Source organism: Oncorhynchus gorbuscha, linkage group LG08 (assembly GCF_021184085.1).
Source record: "Oncorhynchus gorbuscha isolate QuinsamMale2020 ecotype Even-year linkage group LG08, OgorEven_v1.0, whole genome shotgun sequence".
NCBI classification, from domain to species: Eukaryota; Metazoa; Chordata; class Actinopteri; order Salmoniformes; family Salmonidae; genus Oncorhynchus; species Oncorhynchus gorbuscha.
In genome coordinates this window covers 55,518,480-55,541,687 of record NC_060180.1, presented here as the reverse complement: position 1 = coordinate 55,541,687, position 23,208 = coordinate 55,518,480, and the positions used below count along the sequence as shown (strand labels likewise).

At 44.2% G+C, this 23,208-nt stretch overlaps 1 protein-coding gene across 5 annotated transcripts in view; it reads right to left on the bottom strand.

Moving 5' to 3' along the window:
- Nucleotides 1–379: 379 nt before the first annotated feature.
- rnf220a (ring finger protein 220a) overlaps nt 380–23,208 on the bottom strand; it is a 213,802-nt gene continuing 190,973 nt past the window's right edge. For all 5 annotated transcript variants that reach the window (XM_046359924.1, XM_046359925.1, XM_046359926.1 and 2 more), the window contains 4 exons: nt 23,073–23,187; nt 10,159–10,267; nt 7,725–7,799; nt 380–3,312 (listed from right to left, as the gene is read on the bottom strand). In XM_046359924.1, the coding sequence (XP_046215880.1) occupies nt 3,241–3,312; nt 7,725–7,799; nt 10,159–10,267; nt 23,073–23,187 (371 nt within the window). In that variant the 3' untranslated portion in view covers nt 380–3,240. The remainder of the gene's footprint in view (nt 3,313–7,724; nt 7,800–10,158; nt 10,268–23,072; nt 23,188–23,208) is intronic.

The following is a 23,208-nucleotide window of genomic DNA, read 5'->3' as shown; positions in this document are numbered from 1 at the left end:
CATTCCACAGGCCACAATCAACAGAACAACTCTATGCGAAGGAAACATGCCGCACTGGATGAGGCAAATGGTCACACCAGATACCGACTGGTTTTCTGATCCACGTGCCTAGCTTTTCTTGAAGGTATCTGTAACCAAACAGATGCACATCTGTATTACCAGTCGTGAAATCCGTAGATTAGGGCCTTAATTAATTTCAATTAACTGGATTTCCTTATATGAACTATAACTCAGGTAAAGCTTTGAAATTGTTGCTGGTTGTGTTTATATTTTTGTTCAGTATAGATGTTTTGAATGTTAATTCATATTCAGGACCTAAAGAGAGTAATGAGCAACGAGTACAGTGACTGATGAGATCTGTGAAGAGGCGGCACACTTCTGATTTACAATCATTTAATTAATGTCAAATGTAGTTTACAAACGGGAAAGACACGTACCATTTTCAAGAATATACAAGACACAAATTATTTGACACAATCATCTTGTGCAATTTGTCATCTTTGGGGCAGGTTGAAATAAATCTCCAGTTGAAGGAACCACAAAGTGAGAAAAGACCTTAACCCTTAACAGTGTTGTGAAGCAGATTCACACAACTTGTCTTGACACACAAGTGCAGTCAGCTCAAACATCCTATTACGGGTTCAAAGGTGCCCCACACATACTGTTGCACAGCTCTAAGTGTTCATTTGCCTATGCATGGTTACCTGTACACGTGACTACAAAGTGAAACTAGAACACAAACCTATACACACACACGCATTGTATGAATGAACAGAGGTATTGGGGGGGGGGAATCTGTGTAACAATGTGGAATTGTTCTACGGATCCTTTGAAGTTCTACGAGCCTGTGATCATCCCTTCAAACAGGTTGCTCCAGAACATTCTTTTTACAGGAACAATAATACTGTACTAAAGATGTTGTATACTGCTTTTATGAAAACAAATCTGCTGTAGGTCTACATTGCAGCCATCTCTATGACTCAAATAATCCTTGTAAAATAGCATCTAAATCCACAATGTAGGGAGATGATCAAAGACAAGCTTAGACAGAAACCCACCCCCCCTGCAATAAACACTAAACTGGAGACAGTTCTGAAGACGCTAGTCCGTGAAGAAAATGGATGTGAATGGAAACCAGAAGGTCTGGACTGAAATAAATATCCAACGCTTTGCATGTGATTAATGCCATCATCTATTGTTCCCCTTCACTGAAAATGTAACATTTCTGTTCTGTACATGTGTTAATATACAGGGGTTAAAGCAACAAAATAATCCCATGACTGAAACTTCAGTCGATGTCAGAACGACTGTCTGGGGCCACTTAACCTCCACTTTCATGTAAAAAAAGTAATGACCATCATGCATTTAGGAAAAGAGGATAATTTCGGAGTTTGACCAATTCCAGTCCTTTTCATTATTGGAGAAAAAATACAAAGAAAAAAAGAATCCATGATGGAAATCCGTCCCAGTGTCAGGAAATTTAACCCTGTAGTAGATCTGTTGGGGGTTTGAATTCAGTCATAAACCTTTCAATTATTCTTTCTTTTTTGTCAGCTTACATCAATACAGACATCACAGGATACATTGTTTTACAACTACAAAGCACATCACCTTGCTGTGGGGAAGTGTTCAGTAACTGGGCTTGGGCAGTCAGAGTGGGCTGGGACAACATGTCGGCCCACTGCTCCTTCCCTCACAGATGGGAAGGACCTGCCTTGACGAGTTGCCAGGTTGGAAGCCTGGCTAGGTCGCACAATGGAAGCAACACTCAAAAACATTTCTGGAGAAGCATCTTTTGAGGCTTTATCAGAGTGGAGGCCAAAACAGAAAACCTAAGTGATCAGTAAAGTGATTTAATCAACAGGTAGGCTGGTCAACTGAGGAGAAGCAGCAGAGGTGGAGGTTAACTCAACTGTGTTCCCGGTTGTGATTTAGGAAACAGCGGTTCATTTGACCAGCGTTGCAGTTCCGTAACAAATTAAAGCGATCATCTCCCCTCGTCTAGTGTTAGAGTGATGTGAACCTTTCCATTAAAACATCAAATCAAAAAACATATACTCCTTGCTTTAGGTTTAAGACTTCGACAGGTTTTACTATATAGTTGAAGAAAAAATGTACACCATCTAAACCTTGGATTTCTAGTTGAGTAGTTTATTATTATTATTATTGTGACTTAAATCTATTCCTGTACAATGAAATACAACTTCAACCTCAAGACGACAACATTGGTTGAAAAATAGGGCTTTCTTTTTCACATTGATTAAACATCACTCCCTACCCTTCCTCAAAACTCTAACTAAAAACTGGACTTTATTAATATATACTTTTGTGAGTTTGTGTGTGTGTGAGTTTGTGTGTGCGAGCGCGCATATATGTGTGAATGTGTGTAAGCATGTGTGCACATATGTATAGAAGTGTAAGCTCTATGTCATTTACACACAACACTGTAAACTAACATACACTATTATACATGTGCTTGCACTGATTCTTGGAATTTGGTTGACTTCACAATTTAAGACCACAAAAGGGAAAAAAGAGGCTGAAAAGAAGAGGATCCTCTGGATGTTCTGAGGTTGTCAGTTTGGTAGAAAGCTCAGAGTTCATCGTTTTCCTTTCCCCCTTACCAGGCCTTCAAGCAGGGTGCAACGACCGGCAGCCAGCTCAATATCTTGTTTGGCTGTCCTGATGGCTTGGACCAAGATGGGTTTTCTACACACAGCGAGCAGTGATGGTAAAAAGGAGGGGGGTTACATCACCACCTCCTCCTACCTGAACACACCTTTCAGCATGGTGAGACGATGGTGAGGCAAGCAAGGGAGGAGGGCTCCATGAGTGTAAAGCTGGGTTGCCTGAGAGCTAAAGGATGAAAACACATAGAACCAGAAGTGTGAGCCAGGGTGGAGGGGATTTGACTGTGGAGTGGACCACTCACCACTTGAGGGCAGGTAGGCGGTTGGAGGAGCCAGAGAGGGGTGGTTGGCTTATTTGTCATTCTGAGAACACTCAGACATAATGGGCAACTGGGTTCGGTTCTGTTCCCAACCGGGTTGGTTGATCAATCAGTCAGTCCTCCCCTGATCGGAAGAGTCAATCAAGACATCAGTCTCGTCTCTTTAAGCTATGAGGGGGGGCTTTACAAACCCCAAAACACAAACGGTGAGAACAAATGGAAATAAAAAGAGGAAAACATGGAAGGGGGGGGTTGTAGGGGGAGGCCGGTCAGGGAAGGCGTAGTCTTCTTCACAAGTAGACGCGCCTTAGATCTCCTGGCGATGTGATGGTGTTGCATTGTGGGCACAGTTTCTTATTTCCCTGTGGGAGAGAAAGAGAGAAAAGGGTCATTGTTTAGGTCACAATATGAGCAGTTAAAAGTTTGAGTAAAACAGAGAATGCTTGTCAAACAACCCTGGTGAAATGCGGTACTTCAACTGACTGACAGTACAGAAATAGTCCTGTAATAGATCAAAACAACCACAACAGTAAAGAACAGGTATAAAACCACATAAGAGTAGCTAACCAAACTATACTGGCATGCAGCCCACATCCAGCCACAGAGTGTGGAGACACATGCATGTATCAGACAGACGGCCTATAGTGGAGCACGTGAATCATCAAAGCCTGCTCATCATCCTGTTCCAGGAGTCCTGCTCTGTTCTGTTCTGCTCTCTGCCACTTTGAATCACTGCCATCTCCTATAAAGCCGTGTTGTGTGGGTGTAATTAAAAGACAGCGGGTGCAGAAGCTGAGAGAACAGGGCAAGGTACGCTGTGTGGTCTCCTTGCGCTGTGCCAAAATAGGTGGTTGTGGTGGTTAGAGAATGGTGGAAACCTGGTAAACAAGATTTACTAGGATTTACCATCCAAAACCACTCCATTTTCCCGGGATAAATAACTGCAAGAAACCGGTAAATTATAATAAATTATTTATACGAAACAGCATGGCGTGAAATGGAACTGTTAAATTATATGCACCGTCTAAATCTGGATCTCAGTATGGAGCCCAGTTCACAATGCATGTAGACCGACAGTATCATCTCATCATGGTAAGTGCTTTTCTTGTGACAGCTAGGCCTATGATACAGTAATATAAAGACAAAATGCAGGTCTAATTTACCCATCTCTATCTGTCTTTCTGGGGTCACCTTGTTTTTTTAGTTTTTTAAAAACAAGTCACACCTGTTAATTGAAATGCATTCCAGGTGACTACCTCATGAAGCTGGTTGAGAGAATGCCAAGAGTGTGAAAAACTGTCAAGGCAAAGGGTGGCTACTTTGAAGAACCTCAAATATAAGCTCAAACACAAAAGACACGTTGACTACCTGCTGTCACTGAACTCTCATGGGTCTCCTGTCACTGGCCCATTAACAGGAAAGAGGGGTACGGGGAAAGTTACTGGAACCACACTGATGTGTGAGGAAGAGGTGTAGCCTACTACCTGTGTGTGTGCTCCGAGCATGAGTTCCAGCACACGGGGACCTGTGGATGTAGAGTCTGACAGCTACTAGCTGACTGACCTGAGATCTATCTGGAATGAATGCATAGGGCAAATAGTGGGAGTTACTGGACTAGGGGGCAGAGTTCATACACTGAGTCCTGACACACTCAAGTGGTGGGCTGGGTTTGCCCTGTGTGTGTGGGTGTGTGTGTAAGTACACAGTGTTACATCTTTCCTCGGGACAAGGGAGCATTCAGCTGTGGGCAAACAGTGGAGTCTCCATGCTGCCAGAACCAGGAGGTCTGGACAACTCTCCCACCTAGAGTCAGGAGGTCTGGACAACTCTCCCACCTAGAGTCAGGAGGTCTGGACAACTCTCCCACCTAGAGTCAGGAGGTCTGGACAACTCTCCCACCGAGAGTCAGGGGGCCTGGACAACTCTCCCACCTAGAGTCAGGGGGCCTGGACAGCTCTCCCACCTAGAGTCAGGGGGCCTGGAAAACTCTCCCACCTAGAGTCAGGGGGCCTGGAAAACTCTCCCACCTAGAGTCAGGGGGCCTGGACAACTCTCCCACCTAGAGTCAGGGGGCCTGGACAACTCTCCCACCGAGAGTCAGGGGGCCTGGACAACTCTCCCACCTAGAGTCAGGGGGCCTGGACAACTCTCCCACCTAGAGTCAGGGGGCCTGGAAAACTCTCCCACCTAGAGTCAGGGGGCCTGGACAACTCTCCCACCTAGAGTCAGGGGGTCTGGAAAACTCTCCCACCGAGAGTCAGGGGGTCTGGAAAACTCTCCCACCGGAGCAGGGGCAGCTGGGGGGCACGGGTAGCCCTGGACAGCTCTCTCCCCCTGGAGCAAAGAGGATTTGCAGCTCCCAACAGGTCTGCTCATGTGGAGCCCAAAGATGACCAGGTTAAGGAAAGGGGCGGAGGGGCCTTGAGTGGAGGTGGTCTCCGTAACAGTAACATGCACTCAGAGAAACTGTTAGGGAGTCTTGGACCAAGCCCAAACTGATAAGCTCTCGTTATGTCTTAACAGCCTTCAGGTTCATTTCAAAAGTGAATAAAGATCACTCTGAACTTAAATTAGTTCCTAACCACCTTGCAGACAGACAGACGAGCTACAATACCGTATCGTCTTTGTACATTGTTGTACACCTCACCCAGACTGCTTGAATTTCCACTAAGAACTCACCCTCCTCCACCCTGGCTCCAATGAGAACCAGGTTCTCCATCTCTCCCCTCTTTACACAAAGAAATTACAGCCTTTCTTGCATTTCTTCATATAAAATAAAGGAGTTACCTGATCTTAATGAGCCTGGTGTACGGTGTGGGCTTCTCACATTGCACGCCAGCTGCCGCGCTCTATTAAATCCTAAAAAAATGCCCGACGGTAACTAGATTACATGCATTTCCTTTGATGAAGACGCGGGGAGCCCTGCCGCGCAACGCTTTTATTGCTGTCTTCGGGCAACATTTTAATACCCACATTAGGAACAAGCTGCTGCAGCAGGCACACATTTCTTAACCAACCCTCCGTGTTCCCCTTCTCAGCCCTTCTTCCTCCACCGCCTTTGTCTTTCACACACAGGGCTTTGTGATAATAAAAAAACACAGCAGTATATTTAATATATTGTATTTTGGTGAACGAGAGAGGAGGGCTAAACTGTGGCTGGGAAGCATTTTCTTATGAATTGCTTCCGTGTGTAGAAGCAAAATGTGTTAGTGGAAAAAGCCAGCCGTTTCCCTGGTGAGAGAGAGCAGCTAAAAACAGGAGAGGAGGAGAGAGCAGAGGGCATAGTGCACCAGGGACAACAAATGCTCCCCAAAACAAAGGCTACAGCAGTGGTCCTGGAGGTTTCTCTGCCTGGCTGGGCATACCGTACTGAGCCCGCTTTCCCAAGAGCATCTTAAGGCTAAGTTCATCATCAGAACCTTCGTAGGAACATTGTTAAATCTCTGAGCGGTTTTCCAAAACCATCGTTAAAGTTGTAGTTGAAAATGCTGGTTATTTAGCGCCTGCTCCAGACCAGTTAAGAACAGCTCAGTGTGTTTTTAGATGCCTTTTCACTCTCCCACGTAACTTTATACACAGAACATCTCCGCTAAACATACAATCAAGCTGTTTACTTTCTCTCTGGAACTGCCGATAACTTGGAAACGAAGTTGACTACAAACACAACGTTGCCAATGTCTTTGCAACTGAGCAAGCAAAGGATAAAAAGATGAAAACCGAGATGAACGCATAAAAAATTGAAATAGGCCTGAAGGCTACATAGGACTTTATATTTCAAATCATATTGAAATAAATGTCATGTTCAGACAATTAGAGTTTTATTGTAGGCTAAACTGTCTTGAATTTGCTTCAATATATTTAAATACGTGTAATGACGTGCCAAATTAATCTGATTTAGTGCATTATTATAGGGTAAGCATTAGAATAAGCTGCATGACTATTTGCAGCTGTAGGTGGTAATATCTCTAGGAGCTGATCCGTCGTCAGTATTGTGGAATAATTAGAATGTTAAGGTAAAATTTGAATGGAGAAAGCTGATCTGAGAGCAGCGCGCGCTTTCTTTCGATCCCAACAGTATCAACTCATGCTTCAACGATGCACTTAAGTGACCGCTCTCTCTGCATGGTGTTTTGGGAAACTCACGTTACATCTTCAGCTGTTGTAGGAAAGATGCATCGTTAAAAAACACTAGTAAGCCTAAGTTCCACTGCTATTGGGAAACCGGCACTGTACAATAAAGGTTGAGGAGACCTGCCCAGGGGTTGAGGGGTTAGGTGGGACTCACTACTGTGTTGGTAAAGAGAGTAGAGGAGAGGTACCTACACTGTTCCTACACACCTGTGGTCAGAAGCAGCATAATTGTCTATTGTCATTATGCAAAGCTTCCACTGGATAATCACTCAGCTATTTGAAAAAAAAGAAACAAAACAAACATACTCAAGAGTGTGTGCATGTGTGTAGACCTAGGGGGATATAAATCAGATGAAACAAGTAGACTTCTTTATTTCAGAGTTTAACTACCGATTTAGGGGGACCATTTTGTTTTACCATGTCCCTGTTGGAATGTGTGTGAGTGAGTGAGTGAGTGAGTGAGTGAGTGAGTGAGTGAGTGAGTGAGTGAGTGAGTGAGTGAGTGAGTGAGTGAGAGAGAGAGAGAGAGAGAGAGAGAGAAAGTTCAGTCACTATGAAACCAGTGGCTGTGATGAAGTAGTGTTGCCATGCAACAGCAGTGTTGCGATGTGTTGTGGAGGCTGGGTTGGTATTGTGTTCTCACCAGAGTCCTGAGCCAGCATTCCTCACAGTGGACGTGCCAGCACTGGATGGAGGTGAGGGGCATCGTGTATGAGTCCTGCCACATAGGGGGGAGAGGGAAAGAGAGCATTAATATGAGATTACAGGAGAACTGTGCGGACTGACACAAATAGACAAACGCTGGTCGCAGGCACACACGGTACAAGACTGGGCAGGCCCTGACGAACGACGCCACCAAACCAAAGCACAGGCATGGAAGAGGGGGGTGGCCAGCCCAGCCGGGTGAGCGGGCAGGCAGGCAGAGGGGCGAGGGAGGGTGGGTGGGAAGGGAGCACAGAGAGCCTTACCCTCCGGAGTGGGAGCAGCCGTTTAATCCCGCCGCCGGCCATAACGTAGCCTCTATACAAACAGTAAATGCTGAGCGGGGGGAGGGGCTTTGAACAGCTCTCAGCAACCCGCCTCTCATTGGGCGTTGTTACCGCGAGGGCCCGCCCCGATTGGCCCAGATTCTTGTCTTCAGCCCTGTCTGTTTGGAATCTCTTCCTCTGTAGGGAAGTACAGAGGGGGCACCGCTGAGCACTAGAATGTGGCGGACTACAAAGCATGGAAAGAAACAGGTACGGACGGACTGGACACATGCATTCACACACAACCTGGGCGGCACTAGGCACTGGAGAGAAAGACCCACTAAAGTTTCTGTTGCAGCTCGTGTGATGTGTTTGAGACTTGTAGCAGGCTCTGAGCAAAATAATCAGCAAGCATGTACCATGTCCAACACGTCAAAGATTATACTTTTACAAGCCAGAACGTTGTTTCTATGAAATGCATTGAAACAGAACAGAGAACACTGAACGTGAAGATGATGTGATGTGAAATCCAATGCATCCATTTAGTGCCCAGTTCCTTAAAGCAACAGCAGGTGGTGGTAGAGATCCACTGATAAGGACCCTGCTGACTCAGTATGCCTGTATGGTTCTTTAACAAGTGTTCAGAGAACACTGAACGTGAAGATGATGTGATGTGAAATCCAATGCATCCATTTAGTGCCCAGTTCCTTAAAGCAACAGCAGGTGGTGGTAGAGATCCACTGATAAGGACCCTGCTGACTCAGTATGCCTGTATGGTTCTTTAACAAGTGTTCAGAGAACACAAACAGATCGCAAAACAAACTCCTGTAGAGAAAGATACTCAACTCTACTGCCTTACAAGCACAAGCCATTTTGCCTTTCAAAATGAGTGATGAGTTGTTAGCAGTCAAATATGACTCTTCACCACCTTGGCTGGTGGGTTAGACTTTCAGGATATTGCAGAGGCCATTTCCTCACCCATCTTTTAAAAAATAAAATCGAAATCCCGTCAACAAGGAATAGTGTCCGTCAGAGCAGAAGAGGAAAAGCGTCTTCACTCCTCAGCCTGGCTGAGTGAGATTTGTGATGGGAGGAGACGACAGCAATGACAAATGAGCTTTACGATGGTCGCTGGAGGGCAGGAGTGATCAATATGCATCTCTTCCCCTCTCCTCTCCGTCACCCCGGGGCTGGGACGACCTTTAGGAGGGACAGGCGTCAGTAATTGCTTGCTTTTCACAGAGTCAAGAGTCGTGGGGCCCAGGCCAGGGAGAAGGAGCTGCCAAAGCTGAGGAATCTGGCTTCTTCACTCTTCACTCATTCTCAAGGTGAGACTAGAAGATGGCAGGGTGGGGGTGTGTGTGGCTATTAGTGACAATGGAGGAAGTACAACCACAACACACAGTCACACTTCGGAAAGGGTTGCTCAGGTATGTGGTGTTCTGTTCTTAAACCATATGGTCTGATTCTCTCACATAGACCAGGGGAGCGGATGGCCGAGCAGTCATTAGGGACAGGACAGAATCACATCTCTAGGAACCGGATGCATTGATGGATGTCAAATTACCGTAATGACGTCAATAACCAAAGACACAAGTTTGCTTATTGATCCCCACCAAATGATAATGAACCATCAGTTGAAATGGTCAGAAAGCTGCCAGATGGTAATAAGCCATCCTGCAGCTGGGGATTCAGAACTATATGACAGTTGGTGCAACAGAACCTCTCTGACACACACACAATTAATCAATCAGGTGGAGGAGAGATGGCTGACTTTCAGGCCATGCAGGAATCACTTCAACCACCAGACAATATTTCAATACAAAGCCCATGCCTGTAAACTGCAATGCTGCATCCTAAATGGTACCCCATATACCCTATGGGCCCTAGTCAAAAGTAGTGCACTATATAGGGAATAGGGTGTCAATTAGGTCCCTAGTCAAAAGTAGTGCGGTATATAGGGGATAGGGTGCACCCAAAAGTTGTTTAAGTAGTGGATGGGCAGGTTGCTTGGGTTCAAACACTCTGATATGGCAGACATGCTTAGAGACTGAGAGAAAAGCACACGGATGGACAGAGTGAAGGTAAAGGACTATGTTGGTTCCTTACCATGCAGATGAGACACTTATATCTGTCCCCTCGAAGGATCTGTTTCTCCAGTTCCCGGATACGAGCCTTTAGTGCTTCAAATGTGGTGGCTTTCGAGCCCTCTGTGATCCTGCAACAAACGGGAAGAGGCTTGGGTCAGGTCACAGTGACACTCAAAAGAGAAAGGATCCTCACCACTACATCACGTAATCCCTTGTTTTGCCTCGATCGTAGCAGCACTGCAGGAATCCAGAGGCCATTTTAATACGTAAATCACTCTTAATCTTTGTCCTCAGTCCCAGGATCTGATTGCTTTGAGAGTTATTTCTCGCTGGCAAGCTTTTTATTCAGCCCTTCCTTGTCAGGACACTGAGCTGTCTTTATACTGTACATGACACATCCCCATTTAACATCTGTCTATCGGTCTGTATCCTCCCAGGTCCTATCCCTACACTGACTGACCCAGGATGTACAGCTCCCTCCCCTCCTCACCTCTCAGGCCCTCCACTAAATATCCCCTGATTAATGCCCCTGCCTGGAGAATGTACGTTTAACACTGTCCTGCAGCATATGAACGAGCAATAACTAAGTCAATATGTCCGCCAGTGATTGGCCGGGACACGGCGCTGGCCAGATGTTTATGGTGATCCGCTCATTTTCCAGCCAGATGGAGTGCTGATCTACAGTATTGATTTACCATTGGACCAGCTCTCAGCGGGAGACACGCAGCAAGGCACAGCGCTCCCCCACTCCGATTACTGGCCATTCGGAGGGCCCAGTGCCGTGGCTATCTATAGCTTCATTTATTATACTACCAACCCTGTGTGGTTCTTCAATAAGGAGTGGATTGCCCAGAGGAACACAGAGACAGTACTACAGGAGTTGCGCTAGACTGACCACTGTCAACACAATGTAGTTCAACTTACCTAGCCCGATAGCTACACTGAATAAAGCATTGTTTTTGCCTTTGTATTTAGATATACACACACCAATGCTGTTTTCTCATCGGAAGGTAGCATCATTTGAGTTAAGCTGAATGTGACTTCAAGAGCTTAAAATGTTCCTATGTCTGGTGTTAGTCCATTACAATACACTTGGTGACTCGAGTCAACTTGAAACTCTTGTTTGACTGGACAGAGACCTTGGCCAAGGATAGCCAGAGAAGAGAGACCAGGCCAGTCATTCTCTCCTGTGACTCCAATCTGCAACACCATGGCCATAAAGCTTTAAAATCTCCTCTTATTAGCAGGGCGCTTGTAAAAAGGCATTTAGCCTTGATTAGCGTGCTTGCTTATAAAGAAGGCCCAGTAGCGCTGTCCTCCGTAGCCTGGTGTTTTCCCTTTAACAGCATCATAAATCCCCGTGGTGGTTTACTCAACCAACACTGTCATTGGGCGGCACTGAGTAAAACTTTTCCCTATAAAAGACCAACCCTCGTATCCTCTCTCGCTCTCAGGCACGACGTGGTTTGACGATGAATATTAATTTAGCCGGTGATTTATAAGAAACCACATTCTAAAAGTTACTTAATTCCCCCGTGTAATAAAAGGGGGTTTTAATCTTTCTTTATGTAGAGGCCTGAGCCATTGGAGCGATGGGATGGCCGATAGAATGTGGGTTTTTGTGTGCCCCTAGTTTACTACACTCTAGGCAGAAGGGACTGGATGATCTCACTGGGATGAAAATAATCAACCATTTGATGATTGTATCAGGTGGTCCAGCCCCAACCCCAGGCAGACAGGCCAGCTGGACATCAGGCATTAGTAAACTGGATTGTACCATCTATTAGTATCTGTACACCACTTTCCCCATACAGAGCCTCCAGAAAGTTCTCACATCCCTTTCCTTTTTCCACATTTTGTTGTATTACAAAGTGGGATTCAAAATTATATAATTGAACTATTTATTGTCCACATTCTACACAAAATGAATGTAAAAGTGAAAGAAAAATGTTTAAAACATTCTAATTCAAAAATAAAACATCTTCATTAGATAAGTATTCAACCCCCGGAGTCAATGCATGTTAGAATCTCCTTTGGCTGTGATGACAGCTGTGTGTCTTTCTGGGTTAGTCTCTAAGAGCTTTGCACAACTGGATTGTACAATACTTGCACATTATTCCTGAAATTCTTCAAGCTGTCAAGTTGGTTGTTGATCATTGCTAGACAGCCATTTTCACGTCGTGCCAAAGATTTTAAGATGTTTTAAGTCAAAACTGTAACTAGGACACTCAGGAACATTCAATGTCATCTTGGTAAGCAACTCCAGTGTATATTTGGCCTTTTATTTTAAGCTATTGTCCTGCTGAAATGTGAATTTGTCTCCTAGTGTCTGTTGGAAAGCAGACTGAACAAGGTTTTTCTCTAATATAATTTATAACACTGCAGTTCAAAAATCCATGTTAAGACAGCAGCTTAAAATATACCAAACAACCTTTGCTAAACCTGAAATTGCGTCTAAAGATCAGTTAAGTTATTGGTTGAGGCATGTTATGCTAAGGGAAAATACAAGTAAAGCAAACATTGTGGGCATAAAACAGGGCCGTGAATCAGGCCTGGGCTGAGGTTTGTGACCACAGTGGGACTCTGTAGTGGCCTTGAGTACACATACAATCTTACAAGACTTACAATGTAACCTGAAATACTACCTCATGCAAAGTTTCCCACGCTGCTACACCGTCTATAGCTGGGACACTACAGGTAGGGCTGGGCAGTATCCATATTTTCACATCGTCACACTGTTTCAGAACCATACTGGGGTATACGCTATTACCAGAAGTGCACACAAGGGGCGCTATATTGTTGTTTTTGCTGCAACTAAAAAGTTTGATCTTGACAACTAGCCACTTAGCTAGCAAGTTAGCAAGCCAAATGCATAGCTGGAGCCCTGAGCTGCTTATAATTTATGACATCTTTAAATTTCTTATAATTATACTTAACTTATAAGCAGTGGCGTATTGAAAATCACACCATCTTGGAGGACTACAAAGAAACTAGGGTTGTGTTCAGAAAGGCACAACATACAACAGAAAACTAAAATATTATGTAGTACTGTTTTAAAAGTTCTCCCCACTGAACATACAAGCGTACCTAGTTAAAAATGTAAAAAAGGAGTCTGGAACCAAAGAACAGTTCATGTATGTCATCTCAGTTGAGATGCTCCCCTCTCACTGCCACAGGCTGGAAAGATCTAGAAATATAAAGAGAGCGAGAAAGAAAGAGCGAGGGAGGGAGAACTTGTCCTTCTTCCCCATTAAGTGTCCTGTGTTCAGTCTGAACGTTTGCGGGAGGCGGTGGAGATTGTGCCGTGTGCCCATTTCTCATTTCATTAGCCGGGCTTGCCAGGCTCCCTGGGCCACTGCACCCCTGCAATCCATCTCCATCAGCCCGTTATCTTAATCTAGCGTCCATCTATATCCTCGCCTTTCATCTCTCAGGCAGGGAGGGAGGCAGGCAGGGTGGGCCTCCTGAGCACATTACTGGCTGGTGTAATTTCAGTTAGATTCAGGAGAGAGGGAGGAGGAGGAAAAGAGAGACCAAGGGGACTGACAACCTTTTAGAATGGGGAATAATCCACAACCATTCACACATTTACCTTCAGAAAGTATTCACACTCCTCACCTTTGTCCACATTTTGTTGCGTTACAAAATAAAAATGGATTTAATTGTCATTTCTGTGAACAATCTACACAAAATACTCAGTACTGTCAAAGTGGAAGAAATATTTTAACATTTGTAAAGATAAGTATTCAAACCAAGTCAATACATGCTAGAATCACCTTTGGCAGCGATTACAGCTGTGAGCCTAACTAAAGCTTTCCACTGCTAGAAAACCATTTTCAGGTCTTGCCGTAGTTAGTTTTAACTTAAATATGTTTGAAAATCTAACTCAGCCACTCAAGCACATTCACATCTGCTTGGCAAGTAACTACAGTGTAGATTTGGCCTTGTGTTTTAGGTTAATGTCCTGCTGAAAGGTGAATTAATCTCAGTGTCTGGTGGAAAGCAGACCGAAGGGTTTCCTCCAGGATTAAGCGCCATTCTGTTCATTTTTTATTCTGAAAAACTGCCCAGTCTTTAACAATTACAAGCATACCCATAACATGATTCAGCTACCACTATGCTTGAAAATATGGAGAGCAGTACTCAGTAATGTGTTGTATTGGATTTGCCCCAAACATAACGCTTTGTATTCAGAGAAAAAAAGTTAATTTCTTTGCCACATTTTTTGCAGTATTACCTTATTGCAAACAGGATGCATGTTTTGGAATATTGTTATTCTGTACAGGCTTCCTTCTTTTCACTCTGTCAATTAGGTTAGTATTGTGGAGAAACTACAATGTTGTTGATCCATCCTCAGTTTTCTCCTATCACAGCCATTAAACTGTGTAATGGTTTTTAAGTCACCATTGGCCTCATGGTGAAATCCATGAGCCGTTTCTGTCTTCTCTCCGGCAACTGGGTGTATTGATACACAATCCAAAGTGTAATTAATAACTCCACCATGCTCAAAGGGTTATTCAATGTGGTTTTTTTCTTTCTTTTTTAAATCTACCAATAGGTGCCCTTCTTTGCGAACCATTGGAAAACCACCCTGGTGTTTGTGGTTGAATTTCACTGCTCAACTGAGGGACCTTAAAAATAATTGTATGTGTATGGTACAGAGCAGAGATAGTCATTACAAAATCATGGTAAACACTATTATTGCACACAGAGTCCATGCAACTTATGAGAATTGTTAAGGACATTTTCACTCTTGAACTTCTTTAGGCTTGTCATAACAAAGGAATTGAACACTTACCGACTCAAGACATTTCAGCTTTTAATCTGTACTTGATTTGTAAAATTATAGAAGAACATCATTCCACTTTGACATTATAGGGTCGTGTGTATAATCCCTTAAGGCAATGTCCACGCCAGCGCGTGAATCTAATCAGCGTAATAAAAAGTCACAAAAAGAAATTAGGCGAACTATTCACATTTTTGCAACCAGGAAATGGCAGAGCGATTTCTGCATTGTGCATCTTTAACTAAACTGACATCAGATAAAACATTGAAGTCACAATTGATTTCTTCAGCTCCAGCCATTGAGTATGAGGAAGGCCTCAGATGGCTATAAGGGGAGCGCTTCCCTCTCTCTCACAGGGTCCGAGGGGGGAGAAGCAGAGGAGGACGGAGGAGGTGGGGTAGAGTCATCACTTAGAAATTGAGGACAGATTCAATTACTTGCAAAGCTACACGGAAATCTCTGCCATTGTTTCATGTTGAGCATGACATTTTGCAGCAATCACATTGGCGGCATTGGAGAGGTCATTTATCTTCTTGGGAACGAGTGGGGTTGGAGACGACCCCAATGCCGAGAGATCATTACCCATCTGGGATGAGATCAGAGATTTCACTACCGCCACACACACACACAATGCATCAGCATAACGAAAGGAGACAAACCTCATTTTCATTTGAAAACGAGGGCTGAGAAAGTCCCTACAAATACATGCATTTTGCAAACAGCAAGGAGGAAATTTCAGCCTCGTTATTCTGAAATCATTCAATCTCTTATTTGGTCTCCTTAAAGGGATTCTCAGATTAAATCTATTTCTTTCGTATCAGGAAATTGCCCATAAAACTGTCACACTGCTGTTTTTCCCATCATTGTAAACCTGCCACACACACTATACGATACATTTATTAAACATAAGAATGTGTGAACTGTCACAACCCGGCTTGTGGGAAGTGACAAGGAGCTCTTATAGGACCTGGACACAAATAATAATATAATAAATCATTTTGCTCTATATTTAACCATTTTACATCTAAATCCTTATTTGTTCATCAAAAATGGTGAATAACTCACCACAGGTTAATGAGAAGGATGCACACAACTCTGCAATGTTGCGTTGTATTGGAGAGTCTCTCAGTCTTAAATAATTTTACACACAGCCTGTGCCTGTATGTAGTTTTCATAATAGTGAGGGTCGAGAATCCAAATAGCTACATGGTTGCAAAGGGCACCAGTGACTTACCAGCAGGATTTGCTAAGGTAAGAAACTCTGGCACTGGCTTCTGATTAAATTAAATTTTCCCAGAACCGCTTGTTGCAATTTCGATGAGGCTCTTGTTCACATATCAATATATGGACTGGAAGCAGGGGTTAAAAGGGATAACAAATCTAGTTGTTTTTGTCGTCCGTTTCAGAAAAAACATCACCCAGATTGGCCAGTTGTGTGAGAAACTCGTCATCATGCAAGCGGTCAGACAAGTGAAAATTATGGTCAGTAAAGAAAACTAAGCTTGTTTCTCAATTTAAAAAACGTGTCAATACTTTGCCCCTTGATAACCAGAGCACTTCTGTATGTTGTAAAAGCGTTACATGGTCGCTGCCCACATCATTGCATAATGCAGAAAATACACGAGCGTTCAGGGGCCTTGCCAACTTATGGCTGCAATCCCCCTATCGGGATAAGTGTCATCAACAACCGCTGAATAGCATAGCGCTACATTCAATAAATATTACTACAAATACTTAAATTCATGAAATCAACAAGTGCAATATAGGAAAACACAGCTTAGCCTTTTGTTAACCCACCTGTCGTGTCAGATTTAGAAAATATTCTTTACAGCGAAAGCTATCCAAGCGTTTGTGTAAGTTTATCGATCGCACGGTAAAACATTAAGGACACTTAGCATCAGGAAGCTTGGTGACAAAAATCAGAAAAGCAATCAAATAAATAGTTTCTTTGATGATCTTTGGATGTTTTCACTCACAAGACTTAGTTACACAACAAATGTTCCTTTTGTTCCATAAAGATTATTTTTATATCCAAAATACCTCCGTTTGTTTGTCACGTTATATTCAGAAATCCACAGGAAAAAGCGGTCACGACAACGCAGACGAAAATTCCAAATAGTTTTCATAATGTCCACAGGAACATGTCAAACCTTTTTTTTTTATAATCAATCCTCAGGTTGTTTTTAAAATATATAATCGATAATATATCAACCACAAATGTCTTTCACAGTAGGAGAGGGAAAAGCAATACCTATCCAAACTCTGTTGCGCGAGCAAAACTCATGTGACCACTTGACGAGATGTTATCGTTCTGGCTCATTTTTCAAAATAAAAGCCTGAAACTATGTCTGAAGACTGTTGACACCTTGAGGAAGTGATAGGAAAAGGAATCTGGTTCATATCCCTTTAAATCCAGCAAAGGGAGGCTATGGAACATGGAGTTTTCAAAATAGAAGCCAGGAAGTGTTTTGATTTTCCTCAGGGTTTCACCTGCAATATCAGTTCTGTTTTACTCACAGACAATATTTTGACAATTTTGGAAACGGTAGTGTTTTCTATCCAATACTAATAATAATATGCATATATTAGAAACTGAGACTGAGGAGATGGCTGTTTACAATGGGCACATTTTCATCCAAGCTACTCAATACTGCCCCAGCAGTCATAAAAAGTTAACAATGTTAACCATTTTCACTGTAGTGTCCAAAACATCTTTCAAGCTGTCTGCATTTCCTTGGCAGCAAGAGCCTCTCTGTGGATGCTGCAGTGTACCCAAGTAGCGGCATGAGCAACTACTTGCATGCACGTTACCACTCCACTATGTCTCCTTGTCATGGCTTTTACGCAATCAGTACAGATACCAACACATAACATAATATAATATATGCCATTTAGCAGACGCTTTTATCCAAAGCGACTTACAGTCATGTGTGCATACATTCTACGTATGGGTGGTCCCGGGGATCGAACCCACTACCCTGGCGTTACAAGCGCCATGCTCTACCAACTGAGCTACAGAAGGACCATCTTGACCACCAAATTCCATTTGATGTCACAAAGCTGTCCAGTACTTTAAAAATATCCTCTCCTGTTGTCCTGGTTTCCAGTGGTTTGCAGAAGAGGATGTCTTCCTTAATAGACCCTCCAAAAAAATAAAAGATATATGCCAGGAGTTGTGCCAGGCCTGCCATGTCATCCAGCTGTAACGCATAGAATTCTCTGGCTTTTATGCGAAGCAGTAATTGTTTCAAAACATCTCCTGCCATGTCACTGATGCATCGTGAAACAGTGTTGTTTGATGAAGGCATTGTCTGGATAGTTTTTTTTGACGTTTCCCCCATCATTGTCCCAGCCAAATCCTCGGCAGCAGGGAAGAATTAAGTCCTCCACAATAGTACTGGGCATGTCTGCAGTAGCTACTCGGTAGTTCACCATATAAGACGCTTCTAAATAATGGTATCTGTTGCTTTTATATATGTCTTACTACTCAAAATACGTATTTATTCTTGCTCAAAAAACTCCTGTGGCTTATTTTTCAAATGATCATGTTTTGTTTCTAAATGTCTGTGCAACAGTGAAGGGTTCCCGTCAGAGTAATGGTTAATGTGATTGGATGTTAATTACTTGACTAGGCTACCTGTATTTGACATTGTGTTGTTATTTCGCTGAACACTAGATGGTTTAATTTTATTTGAAATGAGGCTGCTCAGGCGAGAGAGAAAAACTTGCCCAAATGCATAGCTCCGTTGGAAAATATAAATGTACAGTTTGGTACATTTTTCTGACCATGGACAGAAATGGTCAGAAAAACCCCTCCAATTTGGGAATACCTGCAGTAAGCCAACAGACACTAAGGAGGAATGGTTAAAAACTATAATTCCCAGAACAACCCTCTCTCTATGATGAATGACATCATTCCCCTCTGGCATATAATAAAATATCCTCCAAACATCCCCTGGAACCTGATCAAATAAGGATTTTTCTAAACTGGGTTGGTCGAGCCCTGAAAGCTGATCGGCTGTCAGCAGTGGTATATCAAATCAAAGTATATTTGTCACGTGCGCCGAATACAACAGTGAAATGCTTACTTACAGGGAAATGCTTACTTACAGGCTCTAACCAATAGTGTGGAGGAAAAAAAAGTGTGTGTAGGTAAGTAAACAAATAAAACAGTAAAAATACATTTGAAAATAAAAGTAGCAAGGCTATATACAGACACCTGTTAGTCAGGATTATTGGAGGTAGTATGTACATGTGGGTATGGTTAATGTGACTGTACATATATGATGAACAGATAGTAGCAGTAGCGTAAAAAGAGAGGTTGCCGGGTGGTGGGACACAATGCAGATAGCCCGGTTAGCCAATGTGCGGGAGCACTGGTTGGTCGGGCCAATTGAGGTAGTATGTGCATGAATGTATAGTTAAAGTGACTATGCATATAAGATAAACAGAGAATAGCAGCAGCGTAAAAGAGGGGTTGGGGGGGACACACAATGCAAATAGTCCGGGTAACCATTTGGTTACCTGTTCAGGAGTCTTATGGCTTGGGGGTAAAAACTGTTAAGAAGCTTTTTTTGTCCTAGACTTGGCACTCCGGTAGCGCTTGCCATGCGGTAGTAGAGAGAACAATCTATGACTGGGGTGGCTAGGGTCTTTGACAATTTTCAGGACCTTCCCCTGACATCGCCTGGTGTAGAGGTCCTGGATGGCAGGCAGCTTTGCCCCAGTGATGTACTGGGCAGTAGTTTGTAGTCTGTAATAGTTTGCAAGCCCTGCCACATCCAACGAGCATCGGAGCCAGTGTAGTATGATTCAATCTTAGCCCTGTATTGACGTTTGATGGTTCGTCGCAGGGCATAGCGGGATTTCTTGTAAGCTTCCGGGTTAGTGTCCCGCGCCTTGAAAGTGGCAGCTCTACCCTTTAGCTCAGTGCAAATGTTGCCTGTAATCCATGGCTTCTGGTTGGGGTAGGTACGTACAGTCACTGTGGGGACAATGTCCTCAATGCACTTATTGATAAAGCCAGTGACTGATGTGGTGTATTCCTCAATGTCATCCGAAGAATCCCGGAACATGTTCCAGCCTGTGATAGCAAAGCAGTCCCGTAGTTTAGCATCTGCTTCATCTGATCACTTTTTAATAGACCGAGTCACTGGTGCTTCCTGCTTTAATTTTAGCTTGTAAGCAGGAATCAGAAGGATAGAGTTGTGGTTGGATTTACCAAATGGAGGGCGAGGGAGAGCTCTATACGCATCTCTGTGTGTGGAGTACAGGTGATCTAGAGTTTTTTTCCCTCTGGTTGCACATTTAACATGTTGATAGAGATTTGGTAGAACTGATTTAAGTTTCCTTGCATTAAAGTCTCCGGCCACTAGGAGCGCCACCTCTGGTGAGTGGTTTCCTGTTTGCTTATTTCCTTATACAGCTGACTGAGTGCGGTCTTAGTGCAGGCATCCATCTGGTAAATAAACAGCCACAAAAAGTAAAGCTGAGAACTCTCTAGGCAAGTAGTGTGGCCTGCAATTTATCATAATATACTCTACTTTTGGTGAGCAAAATCTAGAGACTTCCTTAGATTTTGTGCACCAGCTGTTATCAGACCGTATACCACGGGTATGACAAAACATTTATTTTTACTGCTGTAATTACATTGGTAACCAGTTCATAATAGCAGTAAGGCACGGCTGTATCCAGGCACTCCACAATGCGTCATACCTAAGAACAGCCCTTAGCCATGGTATATTGGCCATATACCACATCCCCGAGGTGCCTTATTGCTTAAGTAGAAAACAACGGCAGGGAGGGAAAAAAACAAGAAATATCTGGGAATAATACAGTTTCAGCTGGAGAGTTACTGTGACTGTCTGTGGAGGTGTCCCAAACGGCACCCAATTCCCTGTACAGTGCACTACTTTGTTTTCCCCTTAGATATGCCAGCTGCAGTCAAAATTGGCTATATTGTCATAATTTTACAAGGCACAATCAAAAGTAGTGCACTATTTAGGGAATAGGGTGCCAACCAGTGAGTATGTGCTCCAGAGCAGACTGGTTGGTGGAAACATATTAAATACACGGGCGTGTGTCACATCTGGAGCAGAGCAGCCAATAGATAAGTTAATAAAGCTGATTCAGGAGGCAGGCAGGAGGCCCTGCTCATGGCTTAGGCATACTCTTCCTTCTGTCTGACAACCAGCGGGAGTGATCTATGGCCTGCCCGCCTAACACACCTAATGCCCCTCTCCACCACATAATGGCACAGAGAGGTGGCTGTCGCGAATGTGTGTGTGTGTGTGTGTGAGGGAGATGGACTGTGTGTGTATGTGTGTGTAAGAGGGGAGGCAGGGAGCCTCAACAGGGTTACAGCGATGAATCAACCTAAGCTGTCATGCTCCTGGCTTCACCACTTAGGGAGCGCTCACCTGTCTTTCCTCATGCCGACACACACACACCAAAAAAAGAGCAACTCGCTATTCCTACACTCACTTAAGCCTAAACCCCCAACGCTGTTATCCTTATGGACACAAGGCTTTCCCTCCCTAACCCTCAGACAGTCACTGTGTTTACATCGGTCTGTCTGCCACACAGACGGATCATAACCACACTGCCCCAGAGGATGTGCTGCTGATGAATTCATCCTCCCACTCCGCACACACACATTCATCCTGGGTACACACACTGTCACCCAGGAAGAGGGGTGGAGGGATAGGGCCAGATACGTGATCACAGTGTACCGATGAGCCCAGATCAGGGTCATTCCCTTTATAGTACACCACTTCTGACCAGGGCCCATAGGGCTCCGGTCAAAAGTAGTGCACTATAAAGGGAATAGGGTGCCATTTGGGACGCAACCCAGATCAATACACCTCACGCTGCTTTGCTTATGCACCAGTTCAGTTCTCCAGCGGCAGGCTGATATTTAATATGTGGCTAGACCAGCTCTACTCTAAGCTGAGAAACTTCCTCCTGATTGATTAATTTAAATTAAGCATTTAGCCTGCCAGGCAGGCAGGGCAGCCCTCCCAAGAGTGTGTAGAAAAGTGTGTGTGTGTGACTACGGGCGCTAAGAGAAAGAGGAAATAAACATGTGTGTGTGGATTTAGAAAACACTTGCTACTCTCGTACTACTAGGCAGTTTAACATGAGCCCTTTACAGGAAGTCAATGATGATGATGATGGCGGCTGAGGGAGAGTAAGAAACGGAGCTGTTTGGCTGCTTTATTGAAAACAAAACACTCATTTATCTCAGTCAGAGTCAGCAGGGGAAATGGACACTGAGGAAAGGAAATGGCCAAATGAGATGTGAGGAAGGAGTCAGAAGTAGTCAGTAAGTCAGTCAGTCTCTGAGGCTTGGACAAGTGAAGGCAGCAAGGAAGAGAGAGAGGGATTGTGATGGAAGGCAGTGGCAGACTGAAGTTTTGACCTGTGGTCATGTTTAAGATAGGGGTGGGGGGAAACTGAAGCAACTGGTCCAAAATGGGGCGCAAAAGGAGCAACGGGGGGGAACATGGAATATGCCAAACATGCAGAAGCAAGCAATCAACCAAAATTCTCTCTCTCTCCACTTGCTGTGCTGCTCTGACCCCAATTACCCATTCAGAGGGGCCGGCCATGCTGCTGCTGGTGGAAATTGTTTTCTGGGCACCGCTTGTCGGGGAATATGGATGAGGACATGGAGATGAGGGAATTAGAGGGGCTGCCCTTTCACATGAACAGGTTATTCACATTTATCTGCTGCTTGGCAGGGAGGGGCTGGGGAGACTGGAGCTGGGCTTCTACTAGGAGGTCTGCTGCTAGGTAGGTAGCAGGAGGGAGGTAGTGTGTGTGCTTATGTGGTGAAATTAGGATTCCTGCGTGGTGCTGTGTGTCTGGCCCAGATGGAGCACACGGCTACAGAGAGAGGATCAATACCACGGGAGCCTCTCTGTGATCAGACCAGTGGATGAAGTGAGTCAAAGCAACAGATTCACCGGCTATCTCACCGCAGGAGGAAAAACTGACCAGACAAAATGCATCATTTATGACCCAACCGGCCAGGCGAAGGAAGGAAAGAAAACTAATTTGAGAGTAATAGAAACGAGATAGGAAAGGGCTTGGGTGGGTGTGTGTGCTCTGGGGCTGAGAAGAGGGGAGGACGGGATGGTTCTTACTTCTCTATTTCACTGTTTTTACAGGTCCGGGGCGCGTTGGAGGATGAGCAGGCGGCATTGGGGTCCTGAGGCAGCTGCTGCTTGCTGCTCTCCCCATTGCTGGTGGAGGGCATCTCTGCAAAGAGAGATGTGGAAC